Source organism: Gymnoscopelus braueri, assembly GCF_963280865.1.
Source record: "Gymnoscopelus braueri genome assembly, chromosome: 21".
NCBI classification, from domain to species: Eukaryota; Metazoa; Chordata; class Actinopteri; order Myctophiformes; family Myctophidae; genus Gymnoscopelus; species Gymnoscopelus braueri.
This window is the reverse complement of record NC_137623.1, coordinates 9,532,562-9,543,572: the sequence shown is the minus strand read 5'-3', so window position 1 is coordinate 9,543,572 and position 11,011 is coordinate 9,532,562. Positions and strand designations below refer to the sequence as shown.

Sequence of the window (11,011 nt, the reverse complement as noted above, 5' to 3'; positions counted from 1 at the left end):
GTATCAAGAGAAGAAATCATGCACTGTAACCCTATAACGACAGTAACAACCATGCTCTGTAACGCTGTAAGTATCAACAGTAACCATGCTTTGTAACCCTGAAAGTATCAAAGGTAACCATCCACAATGACAGCCTCGTGGTGCTACAAAGTTTCAAAAGCATCTCCTCAGCCATGTGGGAACTAAAATGGCACGGGGCCGTTCTCTGGGGTGTGTGTGTGTGTGTGTGTGTGTGTGTGTGTGAGAGAGAAAGAGAGAGGGGGACGGACCAATCACACCCCTCCTTTCATCCACTGTCAGAGCCTGTCAGAGGCACGTAGGCTACACACGCTCACGCTTGCCTTCACTTTTTTTTTTCCTTTTCCACAAATCTTTATTTATAACAATCATGGCATACAATACAATACAAACACAAACACAAACAAATACGTTATTAATATATCAATACAACAACATCAGAGCCAGGGGGATTTACTAACAGAAAACATTAAAGAGTGAACACAAAAGGACAATTATCTTTTTAGCACATAATTACAGAAGTACAGGTGTACACATTTGTATTCCTTTTTTTGTTGTTGCTTTGTTCCCCTTTATCTCTGTATACATGGAAAAAAATAAAAAATAATAAAACATTTGATTAATAATAATAATTAAAAAAAGGACAGTTCTTGCAGCTTTCTTATTTTTTGATTCATAAATTGTTTTAATGTAACTGCTTGGCTTCAATCTCAAATACAATGGGGAAAGAAATGGATTTATGATATGCAATTTAGCAAATGAATTATGAATACCTATTTTTTCTTCTTATTACTATTATTATTATTGAAGCCAAACAGTACATATGGCCAGTAAAGAGTCCTTCCTTCCTTGCGTGATGACGCACTTCCGCTCGACGTCGCCACTAGCTCCGCTTCTCCTTCTTCTCGCTCAACCCCGCCGCGATGAAGAAGTAGTAGTGGATGTTTTGAAAAAAAAAAAAAGAAAAAAAAAAAGGACCGCTGTCGGTCGGGGGATACAAAAATACAAGCAATGTAAACACGACTTAAAAAAAATAACCATGCCGTCCGGACCGAGCGGAACCTAACGCATAAGGTATTTATTTATTTCTCCGCGGCCGGCGGGACCGAGCGGACCGGACCGTGCCGTGACACCGACCGTGCGGTGCGGGGGGAAGGTTTGGTTTTCTTCCAGGCCGGAATCCTCGCATGTCGGCCAGCCTGCCGCCGCTGGTGTCTCCTCCACTCCGCCGCAGAACAACAGATAGAAGATAGAAGATAGAAAGCCGCTTGTGCGTGTGACCGTGTGTGTGTGTCCGTCCGTTCTTCTGACACGACGAGCGACGACGGACGTTGCTTGCCCCGGGGTTGTTGTGGTTTAGTGAAACATGAAGGAGATGATCGGAGGCTGCTGCGTGTGCTCGGACGAGAGAGGCTGGGCAGAGAACCCGCTGGTCTACTGCGACGGACACGGCTGCAACGTTGCGGTGCACCAAGGTAAGAGAGCCTGGACAGTCACACAGGACATAGGGGGGGATCGGGATGTGATGTGGTGGTCCAAGGTTACGGTCAGCCATGGTCAGGGGTCGTCCTGTGTTGGCCTGGATTGATTGGCTGCATGAGGAGGGCCATTCTAGCTTGTATACATTGGTGAAATCATGGCGTTATTTAACTCCGATAGAGAGTATGCAAATACAAAATGGAATCAAATGGACCATTCATGTCTATTTGGTTCCATTTCGTATACTGTCAAGAGTTGCACATGGCTAAATTAGAATTGGTGATTTGACTGTGTACAAGGCTTTGGGTCAATCTGCTTCCAATGTTGAAATCCAGTCCTCCTCGTAACTCACAAAATGGAATCAAATGGACCATTCATGTCCGTTTGCATACTGTCAGAGTTGCACATGGCCAAATTAACAGTGGTGATTTTTACTGTGTACAAGGCTGGGGAGGTCAATCTGCTTCCAATGTTGAAACCCAGTCCTCATAACTCTTGAGAGTATACAAATGGAACCAAATGCTACACATGGATAACATGAACAAGTGATTATTTGCCTGTATACATGTGTGTGAAATCATGGGTTCAGTTAACTCTGCGATTGTGAGAGTATACAAAATGGAATCAAATGGACCATTCATGTCCATTTGTATACTGTCAAGAGTTGCACATGGCTAAAATTAACATGATGATTTTTACTGTCTACAACAAGGCTGGGGGTCAATCTGCTTCCAATGTTGAGATCCAGTCCTCGCAACTCTGAGAGTATACAAATGGATTTTCCATAACATGAACAAGTGATTATTTGACTGTGTACTAAAGGTAGGGGGGGACAATCTGGGGCCAATGGTGAAATCCAGTCCTTGAGTGCTGTTCTGTTTACACTTTTGGATCGAATTGGCATTTGGCAAGTAGACAATTGTTGTGTCGTTTTGCTTATTTGCATGTAGGCCTCCCCTGGTACATAGAAAGCAGTGCTGCTACGTTCCCCACTACAAGCATGCCACTCTGATAACCTGCAATGTTTACCAACCGAAGTAGCTGCTGGGCATAGGCCAACTAGGACATAAGCCAAGTGTACATGTGTTTTGACAACCAACTGTGCTGACAGGTCAGCATGTGTAGAACAGTATGCACGTTACTGTTTTTGTAAACAATGCGCATTGCTATCACGTCGAATCAGCGGACTGTAGACTTAAAAAGAGTTGAGTCACTTAAATCTTAAGGAAGTTAAAGAAACGTTTAAATAAACGGTCATGACAGGAGCTGTTACTGAAGAGCAATATGATTAAAGTTCCAGTGTGTGGCCTGTACGTTTATTTCAACTTCATAATAAAGTTTATTGTCACATCACAAGTTTACACCAGGCATAAAAGCGCAGATTCAATCATTTTGGGCTATGGTTCCTACAAATTGATCTTAACAATTGTAAATAAATAAGAGTGAAAGTAAAAAATGTCAAATATCAAAACGTATATCAAATATACTAAGTACTAAGTAACTAAGTAAATATACAAATGCACAAGTTCTCTTGAGCAAAACCTGCAAACAAAATACTTGTCCCAAACAAAGTATTGTATCAGGAGATATTAGACTGTCATACTCTTGATATGACAATCAGGCATTCACAGTTGAAATCCAATTAATGTACAGTAGATTTACACTTATCTACATAGAGAAACGAATGTATGATTACTTAATTAAAATGTTGCTGTATTATTTTGTATGTTGAAGTGTGTCACATTTATTAATTAGATTTACTCTGACTTTGAAACGATGATTTGCACCTTATGTATGCTCTTGAAGAGTCTTCAGCTGAATTAATGAGCCATTTTCAACATGATGTCAGTATAGTCAGACACACACACTGTACACAGAATATCAGAAGTGAATTGTTCTCATGTCCAGTTTATAGATTATTTGACTTAAGCCAACAAGCTAAGCATTTCATTTTCAAATCAAATGTCTGGATTAATGCAGTTGTAGTGGATTATGGCCGTCTGATCAGGACAGAGATAATCTAAAAACTTGTGGAGGTAAGCTATTTACAGTAACACAGTTTGCCAAGACAGTGATCAGCTGGACTCCATTATGATTATATCCATATTTCAAGAAGCTACAATCTCCATGTAAGGACAAATGTTCCAGTCACATTGCTTCTGGTTCCATGTAGGCTATACTCTTAGTCATTTGTACCAGGCTGTGACTTAGAAGAAATATTTATTTCTACAAACTCAAGTAAGTAGGTCAGAGTGGCTTATTGTCGGTATTGACAGAGAACGAGAGTGTCTATCTCCTTTTCAATGCGCTCAGGGAGATGGATTGTTGAGGTGGAGTGCAACACCTTCCATCAGCTCCCAGTATTTACCGCACGACTTACGGGTTACCAAGCTTTGCTACTCACATGCTGAGTTGGCGGTGCCCGGCATCAATCCCAGGACCTTGTGGTCCAAAGGAGAGTGCTCTACCTGCTGAGCTACCCCCAAATTATATATCCATATTCCATAATCCATGAGTGTTGAGCACAGGAAAAAACAAAAACAAAACGATGTTCAAAAAGCTGCTAAGCTATTGATATTGTGTCATAGTGAAAATTGCAATCATAACAGAAACGCCACAATGTGAGCTTTTGTTTTTGTGGTAAATAATGTGCAGCACCAGGGCCATTTGAGCTGAGATGTAGTCCAGTTGATAAATCACATCATCACACATTTTTTTATGTGGTGTGATTTAATATTATTATACTATTTCCATGAAAATCTGTGACAAAGGTTAGGACCGGGGCAATATATCAATATTATATCTGTATTGATAAGACTAGATGTCGTCTGGGATTTTGTATACTGTAATATCATGAGTTCATGTGTGTTCTTTCCCTGCTTTTAAACATGTAAGCCCTATTTTATACTATACTATAAACTAAAGTATATAAAATAGCTAATCTACAAGCTCACAACGCATGGCATTGCGATGCATTGTGAGTCCTACAGCAGTGCACACGTGCAGCTTGTTTTGATGATATTGTTGTGCCGGCGCCGTAGGAAACGGACCGAGTCGTCGGCAGCCTTTGTGTATTTATATCGGGGCAGTTGATCATGTTTTTGTATGGTCACCACTCCATCCATTCAGTTATTCTCATGGTTATTCCACCTCTGAACTCAAATTCAACTGAATCTGCCAACAATTTCAAGATATTATCCTTAAGTCAAAGGACTACTATTCGGGGTGGGGTGGAGAGTACTTAGCTCCACCCCACCCGACTTCACCGCTTTTCATGTAATTGGTCCTCACTAATACTCATGATAAAATGGTAAAAAAAAATTCTACTCGGCCTGTGTCTCATAGGAGGACTGTGGACAGTCCAGAAACCGTCTACCAGTGACATCATCGTTAGGCATGATTTTTTTTTCCAACAAGATTTCAAATTTTTTATTTAGATTTTTATCAACACGAGAACAATGGCTTCTTTTATTGCATTGCAACTTTCCAGGAATAGAAAGCCTGCGGTTTCTATTAGCTTGGATTCCCCATTGATGATGTCACTGGTAGACGGGACTCTGAACTGTCCACAGCCCTCCTCTGAGACACAGACAGAGTAGAAAAAAATGGTACCATTTTATCATGAGTATTAGTTAGGACCTATTATATGAAGATAGGTTGAAAAGCGGTGAAGTCGTCCTTTAAAGCCCCCTAACCGGTGAGCCACCTTAAATTGTGACAGAGAAGCGGTGATTTGCGCATAGACACTTGTATACCTGGCAACCCACTGTTGTGGCGCCAGCCTTAAAAAAAGAAAAGTCATGCATTTATTGTACAACTTTGCACATCCACAGGACGCTCACGAGCTCAACTTTGGTGGGAATCGCTTAACCCACAAACAAGACAAAACATTAATAGTACTGTAGTACTGAAGTCCTGATATCACTCCCACTACCCCTGGGTCACAGCTTTATTTTTTATATTGGATTTCCCATAAGGGAATCTTAGATCAGTCAAATAATAGGCTGCACTAGCCTTCCTGATTTCGTGTATAGAGGGGCGGGTTTAAAATCAGCACGGAGAGAATGCGCCTGATCCCATTGGTTCACCGATCTGTCTGTCAACCCCAGCCCCGTCAACACAACATTACGAGCGACGCCCACTGCACTCTGGTTGGTTGGGGAAATGAAACACTTCCTATACCGGGTACACCGACGAGCTGGTCCAGGCTTTTATTTTTTAGCAAAACTAAACAATAAAAGCCTGGACATCGAGGCTAGTCATATAAGAACTACGTTCCAAAAATAATAAAATATACTTCAAACCACCCCGGCGATTCTGTCAGGTATGGAGACTCTGTGTCGTTTATGATATTGAGTTACATTTGATAACGTCTGTGTTTGTTACTCTAAATTAGTACAGCTTTTCCGTCAGTTGATGATGCTTCCTATCCATATGAGTAAAATCGGCGGGGTGATTTGTTTATTTCTGGAACACAGTTCTTATATGACGCAATATAAGATTCCCCTATGGGAAATCCAATACAAAAAACAACGCTGTGACCCCTGGGATAGCGCCAGACTTTGGTGCTCTATGGCGATTGTGATAGTCTTTTTGCATGTTTGTTGATGACCGCCAATGACTGTCACTCGCACGATTATGGAATAACTGAAATGTTGTTCAAGCCACACAGTGTCAATAAAAATGGCAGGGTTAAATAGCCCAGCGAACTGGCTAACAGTGATAATTAGTTTTTCTTCCTGTTACGGAACTGAGCAGGAATTGTGAGAAGAGAGTGTAAACGGTGAAACAAAAACACGATTGATTGACGCTTCACCGCGTCATTGGATGCTGAAAAATGCTTTTAAAAAGATGGTAGAGCGTCACACCTGTCATGCTGCGATAAGTGTCGGGCATCAGTTTTATAGCTTCATGTCACTGGCTTCCATTGAAAATGACTTGTATCCTGTTGCTTTGTCACCACTTGTATGAACACAGCATCAGGCTTACACATAAAGTACATTTACAGTGATGCTGATAGGCCTGCATCTCTGACGTATTATATTAAGAAAAGACGCATTCAACTCAAAGTCTGTGCGTCCCGGACTACTGTTGTCAACAACAAATTCCAAGAGAAATTGCGGTAACAACAAAAAATATCCATGGACACAGCCATTTTGCATGGCCGCATCCTACTTTATCCTACGGTATGAACGACAAAATCGTTCATGCGTTCAATGCGTGCTAGTGCTATGAAGATGATAGGCAAAGGTCCAAAGCGCCTATATATCCTGCTCATAAAATGCAGTGTGTGTGGACACGGGGGATAAATGAAAGTCCTTTCTAAGTTTGCAGCGTGTGGCAGTGGCCATGGTGAGCAGCCGTACGTCAACTCATGCGCAGTTTGATATCGACAGCCGTAACTCGACGCTTGCGCAGTTTGTTATCAACTGCGTTATACGCCCAACCTGTGGGAGGCAGCAAAGTGCCTTAAGGCAGGCAGTGTGGCGGAATCTACATGAAGAAGAAGGATAAAGTGGTTCGCTACTGAGGCAAAATATGGCCCAAAGAAGGAATACAAATCTATAGTGAAAATTTTAAAGTAGACGATCCAAAGGCATGATACATTTTTCTGCTAAATCTGTAGGAAATTGGACATGTGGTCTGCTAGAACATAGCTACAACATAGCAGAGACAAAGAATCACACAAAGAATAAGACGGAACCGATAACATCAAACGATAACCTGGAAGTCCAACCTCTTCGATAGGCGGACCGGGGTCCATGACCGGGCCGCGGCACAACTCTCTGCGGATCCTGGCCAAATAATAGTTTTAGATGTATATAATTTGTATTATTGTGCGAGTTGCCGCCACCACGAGTCAGAATTCTCCGTTGTATTCATTGCATGCAACGCTCTGAATGTAGACTGATTCACTGTTCATTCAGCATTTCTGATATTGCTTTATAAAGGTCTCCCACCCCCTTGTTTGTCCACTGAGGTTTGCCATGCCCAACACATCTTCAATTAACCTCCCCCTTTGCCTCATCATAATACCTTACAAACACCATCAACTGAGCATTAACAGTGGTGTCAGTGGACTCATCCACTGCTAGGGAAATGCACTCTGCGGTTTGTATTCCATCACAAAGCTTTGCCCTTGTGATGGAATACATCACAAAGGCACAACCTTCAAAAAAAAATGTCTTTGCCTTCAAACATGGTGTCCATCACTTCAGTCAAACATTCTGCGATTTCTCTCATTAAGCAGCAGTGTTTGACACAATGCACCATAGTTCCTTTTTGCACCTTACTGACTGAGATCTTGCCATTTGTTTACCAGAGGATAGGAAGGTTTTTCTTTGTTAAAAGGAAAAGTACATTTTGTTTTATTTTTGTATGTGAATATTTGAATTCCTGAGACACTTGATTCACCCACTTGATTCACCTTTAGTGGAAGAACAGCACTACAGCTTCCCCCCTCCTTTGCTGTGCTCCCTTGTGTCTGTATTCAAAAAGAGAGGGTCCTTTAACCCCCCTCCTGATGAATTAATAAAAAATGTTGTTAGATTAAGAAAAAAGAAAACTACTACTTACTGAGATCTAACAAAGTTAAAGTATTGGTAACAGTCCAAATATGCTATTTTGTTTGACACAGTGTGCAATAGTTCATAATTTGATTGACATCTTTTGATTCAACTTTAGCTGGAGAACAGCACTACAATTTGTCCTCCTTTTTTAGGGTCCTTTTGGTCCGGGTTTAAAAAGAAAAGTGTTCTTTATTGTTCCAACACAATACCTCTCCTGATTATTAACAGAGGACTTTTTGGAGGGGAATATTTGTCAAAGTGAAACGAAATATTTGAATTCTATGCAACAAGTTGCTTGGTTAGGAGGGGATCCGATTTGTATAAGCTTGGCTTGACCGACTTTAATAAATTGACCTTTGTCTTATTCAAAAATATATTTGTGGACCTTCAAGATTTATATTTGAGTACCGCTAGGTCAACTGGTAACCTGCAATATGTTGAGGTCAGGAGAATCAACCTTTTGAATATTCATGCAGAAACCAAAGTTTCCTCATGAATATTGACTACCTGATACGATTGTCAACTGTCATTGTTTTAAAAAAACGGAGGATGGAGGAATACTGTATGCATTCCGGAATAAGATGCAGGCTCATTTTGTTGTCATTGTGACTTGACTCTCCTCTCCTCTCTGTTTCCCTCTCCTCCCCAGCCTGTTATGGCATCGTACAGGTGCCCACTGGACCATGGTTTTGCAGGAAATGTGAATCTCAGGAGAGAGCAGCCCGTGTGGTGAGTCTAAATACTTCATCCATTTCATAGTGGGTTTTGTGTAAATTTTTAGACAAAAAAGATGGTGTGCCCTGACAAGACAAGCAACACACAGGACTGTGATTATTCATCAATATATGGTGGTGACAGGGTGGTAAAATTCTTGCCCACCATCATGGAGACTGGGGTTGGATTCTTCTGCGGTGCCTCAGACTGGGCAAAGAAACAAATTGGGCACGTTCGAGGGTGGGAAGTGGGTGAACGATCTCTGTTGCATTAGCAACTCCTTCCGCAGGGAGCGGACCTGGGAGGGATGGCAAGTTCCTCTGCATGCGTTACGCTCTCCTGGTGAAACTCTCCACTGTCAAATGTGACTGGTGGTGATGTGTATCGGAGGAGACATTTCATCTGCTGGTTGCTTGCCGAGTGTAAAGTGAATATGAAGGAAGCTCTTGAGATGAGCCCCATAAGGGTATGTTCACACTGTCTGCCCTTTATGAAGAAAAGGCGCTGCCTGCTATAGCGATTTTGGCAATTCATTTTTACAAAAAAAAAAATCTAAATTTATTTTTTATTTTGGGGGGTTTTCCGTTCGTCACAAAGAACCAGGAGATAACATTTTCCAAAAAGTTGCTGCTCCATTCACTTCAATGTTAAAAAATAAACGGACAAAAAAATTACATTTTTTCTAAGTACTAGCTTAGAAAAGTCTGGCAGTCTGTGAGGGTAAAAAAAAACCTCTAGCAGTCTTAGAGTTAAAATGTATTTTTCATTTTCAATTTTTCACAAAAGTACACATACTTACACCACATCCCTAACCCCTACCCACATACAAACCCACATACATAAAGGACAGCACAGATAAAACATTGTTCATTTCTGAGAACCAATCCCGCAATGAGGAGGGGGGAGTCAGACTTCCATGTTATCTCTGCAATTCTTTTCAAATTGGCCTATAACTCTTGAACCCTAGGTCCTACATTCAAAGTTCCCTTTTTTTCTGGATTCCTTGGATCAAGATGAAACTCACCACATAGGCCACGCCCATTTCCATGTGACAAGGCTTTCGGCCATTTTATGTTTTCTTCCATATTTTGCCAAAACTCACGCAAATAATCTCTGTGGTGATCATGCTGTACCTGTCAGCTTTTTGTTATGCATTCTAGAAGTGTTACCTAGTAGTTATAATGTGCTGTTCCACTGAGTTTATAATGCATTATGACAGTCGTGTTGTTGGATTTTCAGGGGACAGCCCTAGATCATTTTGCAATTTTGATTATTTTTTAAAATTATTGTTCAGCTCAGGTGATTTGTTGATTTGCTTTTGTATGTTACTGTCTGCTACATGTGTCGTGGATGTATGCGTCTCTCTTGATGCTGGGTTCATATTAGGGTTAGACAGAGATTGATAATCTGCTGCGTTGTAGTACCTGGTTAGATAAAGGTTTCAAAAGCCCACCCATCTGGCAGATAACACTAAAGCAAACATTTGAAATATTTGTAAACGCTGCTTTGACCCGAGTCTGAGGAGAGATACAGGAAGTAGCTGTTTGACGAGGCTTCCATGTTCCACAATTTAGATCCATGTGGTGGTAGAACAAATCAAATCAAGCTTTATTTATAGAGCACATTTAAAACAACCGAGATTGACCAAAGTGATGTACACAGTCAATAAAAGCATCAACAAAACATTATGCATGTGCAACATGCAATTAAAGACAATTAAAGCGGACAACCGTAGTTTTTCCACTTCAGGTGAAAAACTACAGCACATTAAAAACATGGCGGATTTAGTAAGTAACACAGCTCCACCAACCAAATTAATGAGTGTGTGTTAGATTTTCATAGAGCCAAGGGCCAATGTGCAAGCATGATAGACAGTATTGACACACCTCAAATCTAACACACTATTATTAATTTGATAAGCTGCAGTTGTGTTGCTTATCAGTGTGTACTATAGCATTGATTCTCAAAGTGGGGTCCGGGGACCCCCAGCTAAAGAAGTTAACATAGCACACAATCATTTTAACCACTTTATCCATTTATATGTTGGCAATTTTTGTAAATATTTGAAAAAATATTGAAAATGTTTTGAAACATTTTGAATAATTTAGATTTTTTCTTTAAAATATTTTCAGATGGGGTCCGCAGTCAAATACATGAAAAAGTTTGAGAACTAACTGTACTAATGGTACACAGTGATGGCAGCCTGCCATGTTTTTACCCTACTGTAGTGA

General features: G+C 40.8%; 1 protein-coding gene across 2 annotated transcripts in view; it reads left to right on the top strand.

Annotated features, from left to right (window-relative positions):
- Positions 1 to 938: 938 nt before the first annotated feature.
- Positions 939 to 11,011, top strand: part of mllt10 (MLLT10 histone lysine methyltransferase DOT1L cofactor) — a 73,614-nt gene continuing 63,541 nt past the window's right edge. For both annotated transcript variants that reach the window (XM_080417798.1, XM_080417797.1), the window contains exons 1-2: positions 939 to 1,493; positions 8,716 to 8,795. In XM_080417798.1, the coding sequence (XP_080273924.1) occupies positions 1,385 to 1,493; positions 8,716 to 8,795 (189 nt within the window). In that variant the 5' untranslated portion in view covers positions 939 to 1,384. The remainder of the gene's footprint in view (positions 1,494 to 8,715; positions 8,796 to 11,011) is intronic.